The sequence below is a fragment of the Euprymna scolopes genome, chromosome 5 (genome assembly GCF_053919585.1).
Source record: "Euprymna scolopes isolate OS-2025 chromosome 5, ASM5391958v1, whole genome shotgun sequence".
In the NCBI taxonomy this organism is placed as follows: Eukaryota; Metazoa; Mollusca; class Cephalopoda; order Sepiida; family Sepiolidae; genus Euprymna; species Euprymna scolopes.
The window spans coordinates 174,632,778-174,657,406 of NC_136486.1; the positions used below are offsets into that span (position 1 = coordinate 174,632,778).

Consider the following 24,629-nt stretch of genomic DNA (forward strand, 5'->3'; position numbering starts at 1 on the left):
TGTGTTTATACTTTCCATAAATACATTAATATTTAAATATTTCATATTTCATCCATTATGCCAAGCACAAAAACCCTTTATTTTGTTTTCATTTGTGAAGGCATTTGAGAGTGATTTCAGTTGCAGTGTCATGCTAAATCAGTTGTATTCAGCTATCTGAATAACTGCAATATTGAATTGGCATTATTTATTTTCGTGGAATCACACTTAATGTTTAGAAAGGTTTGAAAAAAAAAAAAAAAAACTTACCTTAAATTGGATTTCAAATAAAACATTTCTGAATTGTTTATTTTAACAGCCTATGTAAAGCATTTTATATTAAATTAATGGTGAGCGACAAAACTATATAAGTGAACCTTACAATTAAGATGAGATTAATTATGACGTAATAAACTTTCAATGCCGATTTATTGTGAAATCATAAAAATTAAAACTATTTGCATGGATATGAAAAATTTATTGCATCAGAAATCAATTTTCTGACATTTCAAAATTGAGACATAAATTGTTAACACCTAAATGAATTGATCAGAATGAAAGTTTTAATAGTGCACTTCGATTCTCTTTATTGTGATGATGATCAGGTCAAACTTTCATTGCTGGACATAGAAAATGATCAATTTGACCGAAGTTGTTTTTTTATATATTATTATTAATAGTATTACTATTATTATCATCATTACTATTAGTGTTAATATTATTATTACTATTATTGCTATAGTAATAATAATAATAACAAAAGTTACCCTCTTTCCAAAAGGTTAGACGCAAAGTCAAGTGTGAGTTATGAGAGGTGTGTTTTTGTAGAAAAAACTAGATTTGAACCTGGCACACCCAGGTTGACATTCAGTGTAGTTAACCACTTAACCACCATCACTCCCAAGACTTTTATTATTCAAGTTTACAATATAAAGAAAACATTCTACTAAAGTTTGGTTTCATCGTTTTAGAGCATATCAATGCTTCTAACGTTTTTGAATAGCGAGAGAGAAAAACAATTGTAAATAAGTGTACAATTTATTGACATGAAAGCTAGAAAACACCTGCATAATTTAACATTACAGATTAGATTTGAAGTCGACATCACAGATTTCATAGTCTGTGAGACTATCTAATTGGCCAATTATCTGTGACCATGATTCTTGAGAATTGTAGCAATGCTCTTAATCAAATTCTTATCTTACAGCATTAGTTTTCATTGAACTTTAAAAGTCCAATCATATTTTACATGACAGTGTATACAAGTTGTTTTCTAATGTTGTCTAGGAAGAGTCGACTTCATCTCACATCACATTTTGCATTGTTTGTGCCTTTGCAGAGACAATTTTTTAGGACTCGATTGTTTTTTTTATTTGCTCAGAAAGGATTCCAAATTTTCCATGCTCTAAAGATCAATTGAAGCGTTCAAATATTTGTAGTTCCAAAGTTTGATGCAAAAATTGTTAAATTTTTATTTTAACAGAAACGCATTCAACTTTTGTTCTTGAGTAGTTGTAAAACAAATTCACATGATTTAAAACATGGTTCACAAAAACTAATGACTTTCCAAAGCTTGATTGGCAACTTATAAAAAAAAAAACACTTGTTTCATAAATCGATCTGGATTGAACACAAAAAAAAAATGCTTAAAAAAAAAAAATTTTTTTTTTAGTTTATTGTTTCAACACAAGTTTATCTGGTCTCTATTTTTCTAAAATTTTAGACAATTCTTTTCTCAGACAAAATTTTCCCTTCTTTTTGTGTTTTCTTTGGAAATATACAAAATTTGGACATTTCTCACAACTGATTGACAACTTCAAGCAGCTCATAAAAGAAGTGATTCCTTGCATTTCCTTCTCTGATATTTTATAGCAAATAATTTTATCAATAACATGATCATTTTGTTGTAGAATCTCAACATTTTTGTTGTGAAATATAAACATGATTGTTCAACTTTTATTTTTGTCCAGTTGAAAATATATTTTTAAGAAAAACAATTCACTTCTAAATAAAAAATACTTTTCTCAGCAATTAAAACTACTCAACTACCATAAAACCAAACAGTTCATGTGAATGATAAAAGAATTAAAAAAAAAAGTGTATCATTCAACAAATTGGAAAATATCTTAAAAGCATTCTTATGCATTAAGTTTATGACTGCAAACAAATAAAATAGTTAACATGACTCTTGAATTATTTTACAAATATACAAATGTACATGTCAACTGTCGTAGTCAACGAGTACAGCAAGCCAATCTTCTGGTAAATAAATGTTTTTTAACAAAAAGAAATTACAATTAGTTGGATTTTATAGATAATATTAAGTATTATTATTAAGTTAATGCATAAGTATTGCAATTGCTTGTTTTTAATAATTCAAATCCTTTGTTAACAAAGATGGAATATACATTAGTTGTGTATTATTTGGATTCTTTAGACTAAATTTTTTTCATCTTCAGTGTTATTTTCACGTTTCAGATGTATCTTGTCGAAACATTGTGAGAATAACAACCAATATGAGACCAATAGTTTGAACAAACAATCCAGCCATTTGTCGTTGTTCCCATAAACTACTACTCAAACTGGTTATGAAAATAAACTGGCAAGTAGTTGATGACTGATATCAAGGTGAAAATGCACCATCGAAAGTACATCATTTGTTTATATTGTCTTCATAGTATTAAACAGATTTTCTTTTTAAATAAGTATTGACAAAAAAAGGGTGTAATAATTATGCAGGAGTTTAATATGATGATGATGATGATTTCAAAAAGCAGCTTCTAACATTACAAAGAAGCAGGAGAGATAAAATCTTGACATCATTTAAAGTTTGGAGAGAAAAAAAAGCGTTTCTCTGTCAACTTGCACAATTCTTTCTGTTTGTTCGACGTCATTAGTTATCTTTAGAGAAATTGTGGGCGCAAAAATACAACTAAAATATTTGTAGGAAAATTGCAAAAGAAAACAAAGAGACAACAACCTTTTTATGCATAAATCTCAACATTTTCAAACATTTTTTCTGTTAACAAAAAGGAGATGCCGTTGGATCAATTGTTTTGAATAAATCTTTAAGTTTAGGTTGATCAGGGAGTGGCACTGGTTGATATGGTAAATTTTGAGGTAACGGCGGGGGAAACCCAGGAGGTGGAGCGGAAAGTTCTGAATCTCCAGTGCCCACGTCTCGTAGATCACTTTGTAAGGATTCGTTACTAACTGGAGGTGGTGGCGGCGGAGGAGGGGGGAGGGGAGGAGGAGGAAGAGGTGGGTTTCCAGGTGGAAGATGAGGAGGAGGATTCTCCATCCCACTAGTCCGTGGCTTGTTACCAATGCCCATTTGACGGTTTGCATTAGGCGGACGATTATAACTATTGTAGCCACTACTTTGTTCTGGTTTGTCCATTTCAACACCCAATGGCGAACTGTATTCCATGCTACCCTTGCGCTGACCTATAAACTTTCGAATCGGGGGAGGTAGCTGGGAATTGTTAGAATCGGCAGCTGGTTTCCGTTTGAACCGGGGATCATTCCGATGATCCAGTTTTGGTTGTGCAGAGTCTGTATTTTGTGATTGATTTGGATCAGAATTTTTATTTTGATTTTCTGGTCTCATTGAACGCGGATCATTAGGTCGATGTGGAGGTGGAATGGAACCACGAAGACCAAACTTTTGTTGATCCATTGGAGTTCTTGGTCCTCGTGGATTGACTGAATTATCGGATTGAGAGTTTGCATTCGGCAATGGTGGCAATAGTAACGTGGGAAGACTTGGCTGCTCCCTCACAGGTGATTGCTGCCGATTGGCACGGGGATCTCCAGACAAACGGCTGGGTGGATTTTTAGCATCCTGTTGTCTCAATAAACGAGGATCTGGAGCCCGTAAACTTCCAGTAGGCATTGGATTTGACTGTTGTCGAGAAAATCTAGGTTCCATGGATTTAGGATCATTTCCACCTCTCATCTGGCGTCGCGGATCGAGAGGTTTATTTAAGGGATCTTGGGAATCCAGATCCTCAGACTTTTTACCCATAATACGAGGATTCTGTGGTCCGCCTCGCAGAAGACGTGGATCATGAGGTCGCAGTAAAGCTGGTGGGAGTCCAGTTGCAGGTGGAAAAGGTGATAACATCGGAGGCGGTGGTACAGAACTTGACATATCTTCAATACGATTGGTATTGGGTACACCAAGTGATTTTAGCATTTTGTCCGTTTGTAGAGATCCAGCTTTCTGCTTTAAGCATTCAGGTGGATTGCTAAGAAATTTTTGAACACGAGGATCAGTTTTAAATCTTGGATCAAATACATCAACTGTAGCGGAAAGCGGAGATCTGCTTGTTGAAACTTCAAACAGTTGATAGGGTAACTCGACAGAGGGAATCCCATTGATGATAGCATCTGGCGGCGATGGGAGACGAGGGGGAAGAACTTCTGGTGAAGTTAATGTAGCTTTACCCAATAATAATCTCGGATCGGGTTTCTTGGTGGCAGAGGACGAGGACGAGGAGATAGCTTTCGTCTCAACGGATGTGTTTCCTTTTTGTGCTTGTAGTCGAGGATCTCTTCTTGAAGTCACAGAACTAAAAAAAAAAAAAATTCAAGAATTAGTTAATCTTTAAAAGAAAATGTTTTTGGAAGTAATTGGATTTCTTTTTATAACAGAAGTGAAATGAAAATGCATAGTTATTAGTCAAGTATGATGGTTCAGTTGTGCTGATATTGAAGACAAACAAAAGACAAACCTTGTTATATCAAAAAAGCTAACAATGTATTCAGAATTTTGATTAGTCGATTAAAAGGAGCATGTGAATATAAATCAACAAAATGGACGTTATTCACACGGGCCTATTTCATTTTAGACAAATCAAAACCATTCTGAACGAGATGACGATAATTCATATTATTTGGATTATTCATATAACGTTTCGGCCAACGTAACCTTTAACCTCCTCCAGGTGTATTTTGTCAAACTCGAGAATCTGCACAGAATTTCAAACAGCACCCTTTATTTAATCCGCGGGTGTAACATGCTTTTGTTTCATCAGCCATTATCAGGCAGAAGTCCTAAGTAATTCACAATTGTACCCTAAGTATCACCCACATTAAAGATTGAATCTTCAACTTCCAGAAGAGTGTTTCTTACAATTGAATTTTTCACTAACTACCTTATCTGTTGCACCATGGGTTTTTGCAGATTTCAGAGTTTGACAGAAAGATTCCAGACTTGAAGAAGGTCATAGATATATCGATCAAAACGTTATGCAAATAACAGTCAAAATGACAACAGTAATCGGAATAATCAAAATAATCAAAACAATATCTGTTTACATGTGTATGTATGTCTGTCTGGCGACTAAACTGGTTCCCCTACCAGACTTGTTTGGTGAGGAGGGTGGCTAATCTCCCTGAAGGATTAAAAACAAGACCTTTCAAAGGGCGAATGAACCCTTTTTCAGGGTCAACGGCCACTAGCACCATGTATATTTGTGTGTATGTATATATGTGTTGGGGTGGAGAGGGCTCCCGTAAGCCGTGGTGAAAGCAATTTTTCTAGAAGTAAATCTCTGATTTAAAAAACCATAAAGCGGGAGACCAGTACCCGCATTAAGCTGGTCTGCAGTTTAACTTGTTGCTGGCTATCTTGCTCTTGCCTGTTGCTGGATCTCAACATTTTGAACCGAGAGAGAGATTTAGCTGTCGTACAAAGCTAAGACTCTGTAATATCTTTGTATAGATACTCCCTCATGCATTTGGGCTCATGGACTAAGTGTCTGAGGGAGTGGCACTCGTCTGGCAAGACGTTGCAATCATCATGTTTGTCTAACACCTTCAACAGAGGCAACGGATTTTCATGAGATTGGTATCATTTTAAAGCTCAACACTTCAGACGACAAATATCAAAAAATTAACCAAAAACATTAATACCTTTACCCTTAACTGAGCACTTTTCTACAGAAAAGGGTCGCTTTTTTCGGCGATATTTTCGAAAGTCATCCCCTCTTTTCAATTGACTAGCCTTAATTTAAACTTATGTCATTTCCGGTATGGTGATGGGTATAACAGCAAGAGGTCGCATTTTTTTTTTCACATTCTTTTCCTTCTTCACGTCACAGGTTCAAGCCTGCCTGCCACCTTTTTATTTTTTTTTTTTGTGTTTTTGCTCAACACACACTTCCAAACACCGGGTAATGCCGGGCACCCAGGCTAGTATTTTATAAAAACCCAAAGTGATAATCATGAATATCTTACCTTGCTGCTGAAGATCCTGTATTGCTTATGTTAGAAGGGATGTTGGAATTCATGGGTGTCATCCCTCCTGAAAGAGGCTGAGATGGAACCCCTGGAGTTGAATTGGGTTGACTTCGGATAGCATTTATCATCTGCATTATATTCATTGCAGAATTTGATCCTTGTGTAGATAAATTCTGATTGTTAGTAGAAGGTGGAGGTTTGGGAGGCTGAAAAAAAAAATAAAATAAAATAAAATTAATGCAAACAACATAATCACATTGATATAGCAGTTCTCATTGGATCACTGAAGTTAAGCAACGTTGAGACTGGTTAGTACCAGATGGGTGGTCCAGGCGTTGTATGTAGGTGAACATTGATACCTCCTTATAAGAGTTGCAAAAACTTAATGTCGTCATCTCCCCTAACAGGGATATACATGCAACCGGGGACGGTTTGCGAATTTCATACTCCCATGGAACTTTCTCCTTTGAAGGAAGCCAGTTAGACCCAGATAGAGTTATTGCCGTTTCCATTTCTAAACAACCCCTACCCTCCCAATTTTTCACTTAAACCAGATTTAATCAATAAGCAAGTATTCAAACTCGCAAGAATCATTTCTTTATAAAAATGACAATCATGGTTTCCACTCAAACGTAATATCAACAAAATATCTTGTGTTAATAACACATGCTCGTAATCATCATCATCGTCAGTTTTACTTTGATTTTACATGATTTTATATGATTTTATATGATTTTATATGATTTTACATGATTTTACATGATTTTATATGATTTTATATGATTTTACATGATTTTATGATTTTATATGATTTTACATGATTTTATATGATTTTACATGATTTTACATGATTTTATATGATTTTACATGATTTTATGATTTTACATGATTTTATATGATTTTACATGATTTTATATGATTTTACATGATTTTATATGATTTTACATGATTTTACATGATTTTATATGATTTTATATGATTTTATATTATTTTACATGATTTTATATTATTTTACATGATTTTATATGATTTTACATGATTTTATGATTTTACATGATTTTATGATTTTACATGATTTTATGATTATACATGATTTTACATGATTTTATGATTTTACATGATTTTATATGATTTTACATGATTTTATATGATTTTACATGATTTTATGATTTTATATGATTTTACATGATTTTATGATTTTATATGATTTTACATGATTTTACATGATTTTACATGATTTTATATGATTTTACATGATTTTACATGATTTTTTATGATTTTATATGATTTTATATGATTTTACATGATTTTACATGATTTTACATGATTTTTTATGATTTTACATGATTTTACATGATTTTACATGATTTTATATGATTTTACATGATTTTATATGATTTTTTATGATTTTACATGATTTTACATGATTTTACATGATTTTATATGATTTTACATGATTTTATATGATTTTTTATGATTTTACATGATTTTATATGATTTTACATGATTTTACATGATTTTTTATGATTTTATATGATTTTATATGATTTTACATGATTTTATATGATTTTACATGATTTTATATGATTTTACATGATTTTATGATTTTACATGATTTTACATGATTTTTTATGATTTTACATGTTTTTAAGAATTTTATATGATTTTACATGATTTTATGATTTTATATGATTTTACATGATATTATATGATTTTATATGATTTTACATGATTTTACATGATTTTACATGATTTTATGATTTTACATGATTTTACATGATTTTTTATGATTTTATATGATTTTACATGATTTTACATGATTTTACATGATTTTACATGATTTTTTATGATTTTACATGATTTTACATGATTTTATATGATTTTATATGATTTTACATGATTTTACATGATTTTATATGATTTTATATGATTTTACATGATTTTATATGATTTTATATGATTTTACATGATTTTATGATTTTACATGATTTTATGATTTTACATGATTTTATGATTTTACATGATTTTACATTTTATATGATTTTATATTATTTTACATGATTTTATATGATTTTACATGATTTTACACGATTTTACACGATTTTATATGATTTTATGATTTTACATGATTTTATGATTTTACATGATTTTATGATTTTACATGATTTTATATAATTTTCCATGATTTTATATGATTTTATATGATTTTATACGATTTTACATGATTTTACATGATTTTACATGATTTTATATGATTTTATATGATTTTACATGATTTTACTTGTTTTTAATAATTTTACATGATTTTATGATTTTATATCATTTTACATGATTTTATATGATTTTTTATGATTTTACATGATTTTATATGATTTTATGATTTTACATGATTTTACATGATTTTATATTTTATATGATTTTACATGATTTTTTATGATTTTTTATGATTTTATGATTTTACATGATTTTATATTTTATATGATTTTACATGATTTTTGATGATTTTACATGATTTTATATGATTTTACATGATTTTACATGATTTTACATGATTTTATATGATTTTATATGATTTTATATTATTTTACATGATTTTATATTATTTTATATTATTTTACATGATTTTACATGATTTTATATGATTTTACATGATTTTATATGATTTTATATGATTTTATATGATTTTACATGATTTTATATGATTTTATATTATTTTACATGATTTTATATGATTTTATATTTTACATGATTTTACATGATTTTATATGATTTTATATGATTTTATATGATTTTACATGATTTTATATGATTTTATATGATTTTACATGATTTTATATGATTTTATATTTTACATGATTTTACATGATTTTATATGATTTTACATGATTTTATGATTTTATATGATTTTACATGATTTTATATGATTTTACTTGTTTTTAATAATTTTACATGATTTTATATGATTTTATATGATTTTACATGATTTTATATGATTTTACTTGTTTTTAATGATTTTATATGATTTTACATGATTTTATGATTTTACATGATTTTACATGATTTTATATGGTTTACATGATTGTATGATTTTTCATGATTTTACATGATTTTATATTATTTTATATGATTTTATGATTTTACATGATTTTATGATTTTACATGATTTTATGATTTTACATGATTTTATGATTTTACATGATTTTATGATTTGATATGATTTTACATGATTTTATATGATTTTACATGATTTGATACGATTTTACATGATTTTATATGATTTTACATGATTTTATACGATTTTACATGATTTTATATGATTTTACATGATTTTATGATTTTACATGATTTTACATGATTTTTAATTATTTTATATGATTTTACATGATTTTATGATTTTACATGATTTTATGATTATACATGATTTTACATGATTTTATGATTTTACATGATTTTATGATTTTACATGATTTTACATGATTTTATATGATTTGACATGATTTTATGATTTTATGATTTTACATGATTTTATGATTTTATATGATTTTACATGATTTTATGATTTTATATGATTTTACAATATTTTTATATGATTTTACATGATTTTACATGATTTTATATGATTTTACATGATTTTACATGATTTTTTATGATTTTATATGATTTTACATGATTTTACATGATTTTATGATTTTACATGATTTTACATGATTTTATATGATTTTACATGATTTTACATGATTTGATATGATTTTTTATGATTTTACATGATTTTACATGATTTTATATTATTTTACATGATTTTACATGATTTTTTATGATTTTATATGATTTTACATGATTTTACTTGTTTTTAATAATTTTACATGATTTTATGATTTTATATCATTTTACATGATTTTATATGATTTTTTATGATTTTACATGATTTTATATGATTTTATGATTTTACATGATTTTACATGATTTTATATTTTATATGATTTTACATGATTTTTTATGATTTTATGATTTTACATGATTTTACATGATTTTATATTTTATATGATTTTACATGATTTTTTATGATTTTACATGATTTTATATGATTTTACATGATTTTATATGATTTTACATGATTTTACATGATTTTATATGATTTTATATGATTTTATATTATTTTACATGATTTTATATTATTTTATATTTTACATGATTTTACATGATTTTATATGATTTTACATGATTTTATATGATTTTATATGATTTTACATGATTTTATATGATTTTATATGATTTTACATGATTTTATATGATTTTATATTTTACATGATTTTACATGATTTTATATGATTTTATATGATTTTATATGATTTTACATGATTTTACATGATTTTACATGATTTTACATGATTTTATATGATTTTATATTTTACATGATTTTACATGATTTTATATGATTTTACATGATTTTATGATTTTATATGATTTTACATGATTTTATATGATTTTACTTGTTTTTAATAATTTTACATGATTTTATATGATTTTATATGATTTTACATGATTTTATATGATTTTACTTGTTTTTAATGATTTTATATGATTTTACATGATTTTATGATTTTACATGAATTTACATGATTTTACATGATTTTATATGGTTTACATGATTGTATGATTTTTCATGATTTTACATGATTTTATATTATTTTACATGATTTTATATGATTTTATATGATTTTATATTATTTTATATGATTTTATATGATTTTATATGATTTTACATGATTTTATGATTTTACATGATTTTATGATTTTATGATTTTACATGATTTTATGATTTTACATGATTTTACATGATTTTACATGATTTTATGATTTGATATGATTTTACATGATTTTATATGATTTTACATGATTTGATACGATTTTACATGATTTTATATGATTTTACATGATTTTATACGATTTTACATGATTTTATATGATTTTACATGATTTTATGATTTTACATGATTTTACATGATTTTTAATTATTTTATATGATTTTACATGATTTTATGATTTTACATGATTTTATGATTTTACATGATTTTACATGATTTTATATGATTTGACATGATTTTATGATTTTACATGATTTTATGATTTTATATGATTTTACATGATTTTATGATTTTATATGATTTTACAATATTTTTATATGATTTTACATGATTTTACATGATTTTATATGATTTTACATGATTTTACATGATTTTTTATGATTTTATATGATTTTACATGATTTTACATGATTTTATGATTTTACATGATTTTACATGATTTTATATGATTTTACATGATTTTACATGATTTGATATGATTTTTTATGATTTTACATGATTTTACATGATTTTATATTATTTTACATGATTTTACATGATTTTTTATGATTTTATATTATTTTACATGATTTTACATGAGTTTATGATTTTACATGATTTTACATGATTTTATATGATTTTACATGATTTTATATGATTTTACATGATTTTACATGAGTTTATGATTTTACATGATTTTACATGATTTTATATGATTTTACATGATTTTATATGATTTTACATGATTTTATATGATTTTATATGATTTTACATGACTTTATATGATTTTACATGATTTTATATTATTTTATATGATTTTATATGACTTTACATGATTTTACATGATTTTATATGATTTTACATGATTTTATATGATTTTACATTATTTTACATGATTTTATATTATTTTACATGATTTTATATGATTTTATATGATTTTATGATTTTATATGATTTTATATGATTTTATATTATTTTACATGATTTTACATGATGGCGTGCGCTGAACAGTTTTAAGAACTTGATTTCCAAACAAACCTATTTTTTGCATTATAAAATCTTATATTTACAATAGATGACATATGTAGAGAAAGCTGCTTCTATTATTTTGGGGGGGTTTTAAATCAAATTCCAAATATCAATAAATAATTTCTTTTAAGCAGTTATAAAAACATGATTAATTGAATGCAATTTACCTGTTTATTAAGATTCTTAAGAATGTCTGACAACTTGGGTTTATCATCTTCATCTTCATCGCTAGAATACCAGTCATCGTCATCATCTGAAAAAAAAAACATCAAAACTTTTGAGATAGTTTTTTTAAACGTTTCTCGCTACAAGGAATAGCAAAGTGGACAAATTCACGCACAACAGCAAAACATGTTGAAAGACTGAGAAGAGATTCTTTCATTCAGCTTTAAACAGCATTCATCATATACGTACGTTCTCACTTAGAAAAGTAATTGTGCGAGTGCAGAAAACACTAATTCTATTTAAAGTTTAGACAAAGTGTTGGTTTCAAGGAAAAAAAAAATCTTTGTTTCTTGTATGAAAATGCACACCACAATTCCTGTACATATTATAGACAATTCTTTGCTACATATAACTACTAACAGGGTTATCTGGCATTAGCTGGTGCAAAAAATGTAACATACATTGTATTTCTATTTAAAAAATGTAACATACATTGTATTTCTATTAAAAAAAAAATGGGACTAAGAAAAGAATAAGGACCTCAACTGACATGAGCCGAAGAAAGACACAAAAGAAAATATTTTGGTTGACACCAGTTTGACCTTGACCTTCACACATGCAAATGGCCTCCGTAAACAAATATAAAAATAAATATTGTTTCAACAATTTTTACGATCATTTATTTTTTATGTAGAGGGATTTTTTTTAATATGTTTACAAAACTTTAATAAAACTCAGAGGAAAGATAAATTGTAGTATCACAAAAACTTTAATAACCAAACCCAAACGAGGAAAAAACTGGAGTTATATTATTTTTTGATAAGCATTTTTATTTTTAAAAAGAAAAAATCAGTTTATTTTACGGAACATTTTGTAGATTTTTTTTAATGTAGGATTTTCCCTACATAAAAAATCAACATGAATTGAGAATATAAGACATTGATTTCTCCTGTCAATGGCCAGGAAAGTATAAGCAAGCATAAACAAGCGAAATTTTAAAAATAAATAAATCGCAATTTTTACATCAGTTTTTAATGTAGGGAAAATCTGTCCCTTTTGTTTCTTTCTTCGGCTAACACACATGTTGTTTGTCTAAAAAATCTAACATTGTATTTCTATTAAAACTTCTCTTTACCTCTCTCTACTCCTCTTCCCTGTTTCCCCTCTCCAACCCCTTCTTTCTCTTTAGCTCAATTAAGTTTTAATGAACTATTCAACACTAAAAACTATTAAACAATATGAAGCACAAAAGAAATTTGGCAATATAAAAAAAGAAAATGCATTAAGCAACAAGTAATCACTGCAATGTTTTCAAAAGATTTTTTATTGGAAAACATTTTTAAAGATAAATTCTAGAATTCAAATTATGATTATAATTGGCTTCTAAAAATGAGCTTTAGTAAAATTATATGTTAATAACCATTGAAAACTAAAGCCCTGCTAACAAAAGTACACTCCTAAGAAACTATGGCCCTAAATGTCCCAATTGAGTACTGCTTGTCATTTTCCTTCCAAATTCTCATGTGACTCATTAGTGTGCATAGGGAGTAGATGTGCTGAAATTTGTAGTACAGCTCTCACACTCATCACTTAAATTTGTAGTGCAGCTCTCACACTCATCACTTAAATTTGTAGTGCAGCTCTCACACTCATCACTCAAAGTTCCAACATGGCACCACATGGCAAAGAACTCTGAAGATCTTAAAAAACATATTGTGCTACACATGATGATGGCTAAGGCTACAAGAAGATTGCCAATACCCTGAAACTGAGCCGCAGTGGTTAAGATCATCTAGCACTTTAAAAAAGGAGGGTCCACTCAGAATAGACCTTGGGTAGGTCATACAAATAAACTGAGCACACATGTTGCGTATTACATCCAAATCAGCATTGTTGCAGAAATTTAAAGAGGTGGTGGGGGGAGGGGGGGTCAGTCTGTTAGTGCTCATGCACTACATCAAATTGGTGTGCATGGCTGTCACCTGAGGAGGAAGCCTTTTCTGAAGATGATATACAAGAAAGCCTGCAAACAGTTTGCTGAAGACATGCCAACAAAGCACATGAATTAATGGAACTATGTTTTATAGTCTGAAGAGATGAAGTTTAATTTGTTTGGTTCCGATGGCTTAAAGCATGTGTGGCAGGGACCAGGTGAGGAGCATACAGATAAGTGTATCATGCCTACAGTCAAGCATGGCAGTGAGAATGCCATAGTCTGAGGCTGCATGCAGCAAGTGTTAGAGAATTGCGAAACATGAACTCCAACATTTACTGTGAAATACTTTAGCAAAGCATGATCCCCTCCCTCCAGAAACAGAGTCGCAGGGCAGTCCAGCATGATAATGACCTCAAACACACCTCCAAGACAACCATCATTTTACTGAAGAGGCTGAGGGTAAAAGGTGATGGATTGGCCAAGCATGTCTTCAGACTGGAACCCAATCGAACATCTTTGGGGGATTCTCAACTGGAAGGTGGAGGTGTGCAAAGTCTAAAAAATTCACCAGCTCTGCAACGTCATCAGGGTAGAGTGGAAAAGCATTCCAGTAGCTACCTGTGAAACTGGTAAAATGCATTCCCAGTAGAGTAAAGGAACTTCTGGATAGTGATGGGTGCCACACAAAATACTGACAGTTGATATGGAGTATATTAATATTAACCACCTTCCCTAAGGAGTGTACAGACTTTTGTTGGCAGGTGTTTAGCTTTTAATGGCTACATTTTTAATTATTTTGAGGATAAAATAAACAAACTCTGTTATATTAGCTGTATACAGACTACTTTTCACTTTTCAAAGTATCATTTTGTCAGTGTTTTCGCATGAAGAGACATACTTTAATATCTACAGAAATGTGAGGGGTGTACTCAGTTTTGTGATACACTATATATCTCACCTACCTCCACACACAATCTCTGTGAACATGTTCATCTGCTAAAATAATCACCTTATTTGCTTCTATCCCCAGCCCAGCTTTTTTTCCATAAGACGCTATTCCTAATTGCTCCCCAGTATATTTTACCAAATTTAACTCATTCTGGCCCTAGGTATATCACCTAGCTCTTCATGGGAAACTCCCAGTTATTTACAACATCTATAATCTTTGTAATCCTAAAACCCCGATCTGACAGTAATACACCCTCATGCTTATCTTACAAATCACCTGGACCTCTCCCTTACACCATGGTGATTCCGTCCCTTCTACTTTTAGAAATTTTAATATCTTCCTCCTAATATTTCCTTCCTAATATACCCAATATGATAGATGCCATATTTCCATATAACTCTGTTCCGTCTGCCTGCTTCCCACCCGACTACAACTTGGATGTGTTCAAGTCCAACGTTAACAAATTCCTAATGAACCGCCCCCTTAAGTAAACACTTCATCCAATCTCCACACTAATGTAATGTACTTGCAATAACCCTTATCCCTGAGTGGCTTCCAGGCCTTGATAAGTGGTGACCAATGTGTAAAAAAAAAGCATTAGGCTTCGAAATGCATAAGTATAAAGAGCATCTATAAACCCTCCTCCCACCTATGTCCAGTCCTTATTTGAATGGATAATAAATTTATATACACCGGTATATATTTTGTATTATCAATAATTTTCTTATCCTGTTTTTCTTTTTTTATAAAAAAAACACGTTTTCATTAAATCAACGATCCAAAATGTTAACTTGCCAACGGCTAATTGAATATGATTTAAACAAACTTTTATTTTTACTCATAGTTTATTTTTGTTGATTTTAATCTTTGTAATAAATATGATAAACTGTTCTGTTCGGTGAATTAATTCCAGTTGGGTCTGTGAAATAAATTAGATTTGTTTATTTTTTTAGCTGGTAAAAATAGGTTCAAATTGAAAATTATTGGAACTTGGTAGGCATAAGTCAATTAAGCGTGTTATTTCTATGTATGCACAAATATACATTTATGTCTCTAACATCATTTTTTTTTTATTTTTGTATGCTCAGATGGTAACAAATAAAGCTGGAGAGCTATATGTTTTGGCTTTGTTTCTAAGTTATTTTTTATTTACTTTTGAAAGCACTAGTATATATCGGGTACAATATAATAATCAATAGAGAGAGTACTGGCTCTATAATAAATATGAAATCTACAGGAATTAAAATATATGTAAGCATACATTACAACTGGGCAACCACTACTATTATATATATTGGGTACAATTATAATAGAGAATTTACTCTGTAATAATAAATATGAAATCAACAGGAATTAAAATATGAGGGGCGTGCAATAAGTAATGCCCCTGACCCACTTCTCATATCAATTGGGCAACAAAACTTGGCACATTTATTAGTCTTTCTCTGCATAGGAATCACCCAGAGTTATGCACTTCTCCCATCGTTTGATGCAGCTCTGGACACCGTTTTTGTAGAACACCCCAGGTTGGTCCTCCAACCACGACGTGACTTTATAAATCAAAACTGCATCATCTGGGAAATGCTTTCCTTTAAAAAACAACTTCATGGCTAGGAATAGGTGAAAGTCAGAGGGTGAAAGGTCAGGAGAGTAGAGAAGATGGGGGAGGATTTCATAACCACACGCCCGTGCTTCTGATCTGGCGACATGCGAGTTGTGGACCGGAGCATTGCCCTGCAGGAGGAGGGTACCTTTGCTGATCTTGCCCTGCCTCTTGATTTTGATAGCTTCCCTTAATTTCCTCAAAAGTGAAGCATAATAGGCTCCTGTAATTGTGGTACCCTTTGCCAGGAAATCTGTCATCACTACTCCGTCCTGGTTCCAGAAGATTGTGAGCATGACCTTGCTAGTGGAGGGCTGCACCCTTGCCTTCTTTGGAGGTGGTGAGTCCAAGTGTTTCCACTGCATTGACTGGGCTTTGGTCTCTGGATCATAGTGATGGACCCAGGTTTCATCCTGTGTAATCAGTCTTTTGAAAAACTTTGACTCATCTTCTTGGGACCTCTCCAAATTCATCCTCGAGCACTTGACGCGTTCTCGCTTCTGGAATGGTGTGCGCAATCTGGGAATTCATCCGGCAGACACCTTATGCATATGCAAATGGTCATGAATGATAGTTTCCACAGACCCTGTACTAATCTTGACATCTTGGGCTATTTGGCGAATAGTAGTGTGCCAATCTTCAAAAATGGCCGCCACAACTTGACAGACAGATGCCTCATCAATGGCAGAAGGGGGTCAACTAGGTCTGGGAGCTGTTTCCACAGACTTTATAGGTGTATGTATGTGTATGTATGTGTATGAAACAGTGTTTCATGGTAAATAACTGATTCAGCAATATGAGAGATTAATTGACACTGACAAAATAATGTTCCATTGAAAGATATTTTTTTTATTAATTTTATATACTTTTAAAGTTTTAAGGAAACTTCCAAGACTATATATATATATAAAAGTGAACGTGTCTGTGTCTGTGTGTACATTTCCCTACGCAATAACTCTGTTAATTTTTAGTCTACAGACTCCAAATTTGATATACAGGGTACTGAGATTAGGGAAAATCGACGTGATCAGTTTTTGGCCAGAAATTTGGCGATTACGGGGTTAATGTTCAACGATTTGACCTTTGAGAACTCTACCAAACTCTTTTTTATTTTTTTGAGATGAGCATTATATATATATTAATCTATTTTTATTTCGGACTATTAGTCTTATCTTCATTAGTTGTTGTTGTTTTCATCTTTTATTGGTTTGTTTATTCACAACGTTTCAGCCAACTATTCCTTTGGCCTTTGTCAGGTGGTAACCGCGACGGATAGGAACTTCGAATCTCCTAACTGCATTCTCAGCCATCACTGCCATCCGTAGTTGTTGTCGTCTCACCACATTTTTGGCCAAGTAAACCTCTGGCACGCTTTGGGTGAGATTGAAACCGCTATCTTCAAACAATGCTCATCTGGAACTGCAGAGATTCAACGTCTCTATCAACTGTGCCATGAGCCCTGAAGGGCGATCAAGGTTGGATTCTTTGATCTTTGAAAACAACAACAACTAATAAAGATGAGACTAATAGTCCAAAATAAAAATAAATTAATATATATAATGCTCATCTCAAAAAACAAAACAATTCCAATTAAGGAATAATATATATACCAATCGATACGGACCCGACTATGGAAGATCAGATAATAAATAAACGTGGATTTATAAGATCAAAGAATCCAACCTTGATCGCCCTTAAAAAAAAAAAAAAATTGACCTCTGCGGTCTCTTCCGAATTACTCGGACAATTTCTGATCTAAATTTTTGAAATTTTACATAAAGGGTATTCAGAGATAGGGCAAGCTTTTTCATCAGTTTGGGTCGAAAATATTTAGTTACCAATATATAAATGTATGTCTGTTTGCATGTCTGTCTTCAACTTTCAATAGAGGCGAAGGGATTTACCAAGATCAGTATCGTTTTAAATTTCCACCTTTCATACGACAAATATCGAAAAATTGGCTAAAAACATTAATATCTTCCCCTTCAACCAGGCACGTTTCTACAGGGGGGGGGGGTCACTTTTTTCGCCGATATTTTTTTAAAGTTATCCTCTCCTTTAGATGTCTAGCCTTAATTTTAAAAAATGTCGCTTCCGATTTGGCGGTGGTCGTAACAGCATAAACGTTCTTTTCCTCCTTTGCGATACGGGTTCGAGCCTGCCTTCTTACTACCACTTTTTTTTTTGTTTTGCTCAACATACACACCCAAACACCCGGACAACGCCGGGCTGAAATGCTAGTATATATATATATATATATATATATATATATATATATATGGGTGTAATAATTTGATGAAAATCATAAGCACACAAGTTGGTGAGAAAAAAAAGTAAATGTGTGACTTCATTGAATGACTTTGATGATTTTAGAAGCAAGAATTCATCTTGCTTCTAAAATCATCAAAACCATTCAGTGAACTACTAAGTTATACACACACACACGTATGTGTATATATATATTCAGTGAATCAAATAGATCTTGTTTATTTTTTCATATTTCTAACCTTTGATGTCATTTTTTATATCTGTTTTCTCTGTTGTCATCTGAAGTTGTTGCTGTTGATGAATTCGTAGAAACAATTCTTTTTGTTTTGGCGGCAAGTGAGATGGAATTTCAATTGGAACTGGTTTTTTCTCTTCAGCTTTCTCCGCTTCTAAATTGTGTCGCTCATCAGGTAACATTCCATGATGATGATGATACATGGGATGATAAACAGGAGGATGAAGGTTATCTAAAAACAACAAAATACAGATATTTGACGACAATATGTTGAAATCACTAAATCAAGAGCATCATTTCAAGATATTTCATCAAAACTTATGTAAAATGTTTAACTTGAAGAAAGCCAGTTTGTGTAATTTATAAAAAGAAAAGGATTTAACTTAAAATAAAGTATGTATTTAAAAGTCTTTCTCTTTCATTGTGTAATTTATTTTGGTGGGTACATTAGCTAGTTTTGAATGTTTATTTTGTGTTTGGCTACACTGAAAAGTATCAAAGACAGAATTGTCTGTCAGGGCCAAATGATTACATAATTAAAGAAGGAAGAGAAGACTTGTTAAATAATTCAATTTGCAACCTCCTAAGTTGTACACTGTTCTAAATTTTTTATGAATTAGTGTCTTAATATCTTGCTTTGTCTTTCAGGTATAGTAATTATAGTAATGGGAAAATATTATGTTTAACTGTCTCAGTTGTCAAAAAGTGGATACTAGTGAAGAGCCTCTAAAACACTGCATACGTTATGAATTTAAAAAATGAAACTCAGCTGCAGAAACTACAAAGAATATTAGAACTGTCTATGGCATGAATGTTCGAAATAATTGAACATGTTAACTATGTTTTGCAAAAGTTTCTTTTGAAGAATTTATCCTGTCAGATTGACAACATTCGGAAAGGCCAAAATCAATTGATGAAGATGCCAATGTGGAGGCCAATTCAAAGTTAACCAGCAAATGATTAGCTCAACAATTCAATACAACCCATGCAACAACGATTTCATGCCTACACGAATTAGGAAAAATTTAAAAACTTGGATACTGGGTTTCCCACAATTTTACCGATGCTCAATGAAATCAAAGATTAACTGTTTACATATTTTTGCTTTCTAGGAATCGTCAAGAACCACTTTGGCAAGGAATTGTGAGTAAAGATGAAAAATGGGTTCTTTACAATACCCAATGCAACAAACAATGGTTAGAGTAAAACCAAAGTCTACAGTTTGTTTCAAAACAAATACTACAGCCAAAAAAGGTTATGCTCTCTTTTATAGTGGGACCTGATCGGACTGATTCATTATAAGTTACTAGAGCGTAAACAAACAATCACAGCAGTAAAATATTGTTTGCAGCTGGATGATCTAAGAACTGCTCTCTCAAAAAAATGGCCAGCATTACTCAATAGGAAGGCTGTAGTGCTTTAGCATGATAACACGAGACCTCACACAGAAAAATCAGTCACGAAAAGGTCCTGAGTTTCAATGGGAAGTTTTGCTTCATCCACCTTATTCACATGATATCGCTCCATCCGACAACAATCTAAGCAATAAAATTTATGAAAATGATGACCAACTAAAAATGACCTGAATTTGTTTTTCTCTTAAAAATCAAAGAAATATTTTGAAGAAGCTAGTTGATCGTTGGACAGAAGTCATAGAAAATGATGGAAATTAGATTCAAGATTAAAAATAATGTAATGTGAATGTTTTAGATGAAAGGTGTTCGACAAAAATGATAAATACATGTGAAAATGCTCCATTATTTACTATTTAATAATTAATCTTATTTTCAATAATTTTGGCAATAAATATTTAAAATTGAAAAATCTTTAGCAATTTTAGATATTTGCATTTTTTTATTGAATACTAGTATAGATACCCGGCTGTCATTTTAATGTTGCAGCACATTTTTAAAATTATGTAGCAAAAGAAATGAAATTTTATCATTTTTAATGCTATTATTTTTATTATCAAATAAGTATAAGATTTAAGGGAGATAAATCTTTGCAAGTTATATGTGTAATGAACCTTGCATTATTTCAGACATTAGTTATCTCCCTTTACAATGTATAAATTATTTTTATGAAAAGGTATTCAAATCTTGTATTTATTGGGTTTTACTAAAAATGTATGACCAAAAATTATGCCTGATCAATGTACGGCTGACTTCTGCTGTTTGTCATATAAAAACGTATAAAGTTGCTTGAATCAGCAGGAGCCGAATTGGATAATTTAGTCGTGCCAGATTTTAATCTGACGTAAGGGGATTTACTAAAATTGTACAACTAAAATATGCTTCAGTTGCTGTGTTGCTATCAAAGCAACTTTGACATGAACGTACTACTGGGTTTATCAGATTGTAAAAATCTGTTGTGGTAATATTAAAATAAACAATAAAATGAATTTACAAGTTTCAGTCAAAAGGTTTTTTGGGGAGAGGGGGAAATATGTTTTTAGATTCACGTAAAAAGTATTTCTAAAAATAAATTATTTTTTTTAATATTCTCTCTTAAAGCAGATAGTAAATAGATACATAAGTATTTATTTACATAATGAACTCCTTAATTATTTTTTCCCAAATTCTGCGTGTCACATTTCTTTTCGTTAAAAATCTTTGTAAAAAAATAAACAAGTTTTTTTTTGATTAGTTGTGATTTGATTTTACTAATTATGCACAACTAAAAATTAAACCCGATTTTATGTACGCCTAATTAAATCCTAAAAGACTGAGACACTTTTTAGTAAATGTTTACTTTAACTACAACAGAACATCGACCAATAAAATTTGGTTCTTTACAAGTTTTCGGGGTCGCTGACAGCGAATCTGATATTCAAACTCGTTGCAAATTTACTGTTTCCATGGTATTAACCCCTGAACCCTTGCACTATTTTGTGCCAACTCACCGCCATCGTTTATGCTATTCTTACATGATGCGTTCATGCATGGACGCGCGTAGTAAGGTGACTTGTCACATCGCGGAATAATTTTTTAGCAGACATTTGAAATAAAGTTTTCAGAAACAAAAAAATTTGATTCATTTTTCTGTGTTACATAGTTTTCGATGCTTTTTAATTGATCTAAAAATATAAGTTTTCGTGAGTCGTTTACAAAAGCATTTTTATTTTTCGTTTTCTTTTTTTGGAGGGGGGTTATTCAATAATTATAGAACTTGTACAACAGGTGCTTTTGCAGTTTAATTTACCGTTTTTCCGAAAGTAACCCCCCCCCCCCATCACCACCAATTTACCTTAAGTAACGCACCGACATACACCGAGCAGAAGAACTGTTTAATTTTTCACAAAACTTCTTGGAGGGGGGGGGCACACTGTATTGGAAAAAATAATTTTCAATCATTAAGGGTTTTAGTCAATTCAACTTTGACAGTTTCAAGTTCAAAAAACAAAAAACAAGCAATAGTGGATAATAATAAGGATTTCTTCTACTTTTTACAAAAATTTTCTATTCTAGTGTTACATCGCTATTTTGGTACAAAATTCAAATTTTAAAGGAAAAGATCATTTGTAAAATTTAATTTTCCAAAAAAAAAAATTTTTAAACTCTCATCTGAAAGTTGTGACTAAGTAAATTTGTTTTGTTTTATATTTCAACAATATTCTAACAATAAAGAAATAAACTTGTTTATTATATATATTTTTTTTTTACAAAGATTAAAAAAAAAAAAAAAGTGGCACACTAGGTTGAAAAATTTGCCCAAAATAATAGTGACTAAGTCATTTTATTGTTTATTTTAATAACATTTTTTTCGCCCATGTAAGAGGGAATATTTAATAAAACAATTGGGAGTTTTCTTTAGTAAATATCCTTTTAGGTACGAACTTAGAAAGATATTTGCAAAAACATAAACTCTTGAAAATTTTGAGTAAATTCGTTTAATTGTTTATTACAAAAATGTTTTACGATATTTTATGCTGATGGACCCAGTCAATCGCCTGTGTTGAAGTTACTTTAATCAGTGGCAGCGGCAATTAGTCGTAGATTTATTGTACATAATTTTTAGTCATATATATTTAATAAAACCGGTATTTATACAGGATTCTAAATAAAGTGACTTTTAAATAATTAAAAAATTGATTATGCTATGATTTGTTTTTTCTTTTAGAATTATCTAAAAATCTATTCATGAACACATTTAAATACATAGACTGGATATTATGAATAAATTTTTGATTTTATACTGACAGCGTCAATAATCGCCCGTTTTCAATCAGAAAGCATAAAATTACAAAAATCTGCATGCATCAAGTACAAATCAAGTTCTCTGATATTATATAAACTTAAATCTCTTAATGTTACAAACGTTACATTAAAGACAACATTATTATAGTTGATTATTTTGATTTTTTTTTTTTAATATTTTAAAATATCAAATGCTTTTTGTAAAACAAAATATTGAAAATGTAAACATGTATATTTTTTAAAATGAACCTCTCAAAAATAGTTGCTCAAATATGATTGTGAAATAACGGTGAATCAAGATTGTAGATTTTGTAGATATAATAGTTTGTTTTTTTTTTTACATGGGGGTCACCACTTATCAAGGCCCGAAGGCCACTCAGGGATAAGGGTTAGTGCGTGTACAGTAATCAATGAGATAGTATTGTAGTAATCATTAGTACTGGGGGTTTTGATAGAGTGTCTTACTTAAGGGGGCGATTTGTCAGGAGTTTGTTTATGTTGGACTTAAAGACGTCCAAGTTGTAGTCAGGTGGGAAACAGGCAAGCGGCAGAGAGTTCCACTGGCGTAAAGCTCTAAGAAAAAAGCTTTGCTCATGGAATCTACGTTTGGATTTAGGTACAGATAAAGAGTGGGGAAAATTATTGACAGTAGTTTCAGCCAGACGGGTGTTTCTCGTGAAAGATTGGCGAGGGGGGACGAGGGATTGGAGCTCAGACGAGCACCTGCCGTGGAAATAGCGATAAAACAAAGACAGGCTTGCAACGTCTCTTCTGTGGGAGAGAAGTTGCAGGGAAGAGAAAAGGGCATTCCCCACTAAACCACGAAGTCTATTTTGTTTCTTGAATACAGATTTATAAAAATAATAAATGTGGCTTATTTGCATACTTTACTGCAGTTTCATGGTTTCTCCAGTCTCACATATATTTATATAATTATGAGGAATGAAAAACTATAAAAGTGCAAGAAAATTTATTTATATATATATATATATATAAATACAGACAGAGTATGGACAATATTTGCTTGCCATTTTCAACCGATAATTTCATCATACTTCTTTATTTTTGTTGGCAGTCTTGCCTTCATAAAAACAGTGACTATATTTCCAAACTTTTTTTTTTTACAGAACAATTACGGACAATTTTGAGCCTCACTCTTTGTGGATAAGACACAGGAAT

The 24,629-nt window shown here is 30.1% G+C and overlaps 1 protein-coding gene across 3 annotated transcripts in view; it reads right to left on the bottom strand.

The window, feature by feature from the left end:
- Positions 1–1,635: 1,635 nt before the first annotated feature.
- LOC145277042 (uncharacterized) overlaps positions 1,636–24,629 on the bottom strand; it is a 52,937-nt gene continuing 29,943 nt past the window's right edge. For all 3 annotated transcript variants that reach the window (XM_080128677.1, XM_080128678.1, XM_080128676.1), the window contains exons 11-14: positions 19,259–19,486; positions 12,266–12,351; positions 6,223–6,431; positions 1,636–4,553 (exon numbers count right to left, since the gene is read on the bottom strand). In XM_080128677.1, the coding sequence (XP_079984803.1) occupies positions 3,002–4,553; positions 6,223–6,431; positions 12,266–12,351; positions 19,259–19,486 (2,075 nt within the window). In that variant the 3' untranslated portion in view covers positions 1,636–3,001. The remainder of the gene's footprint in view (positions 4,554–6,222; positions 6,432–12,265; positions 12,352–19,258; positions 19,487–24,629) is intronic.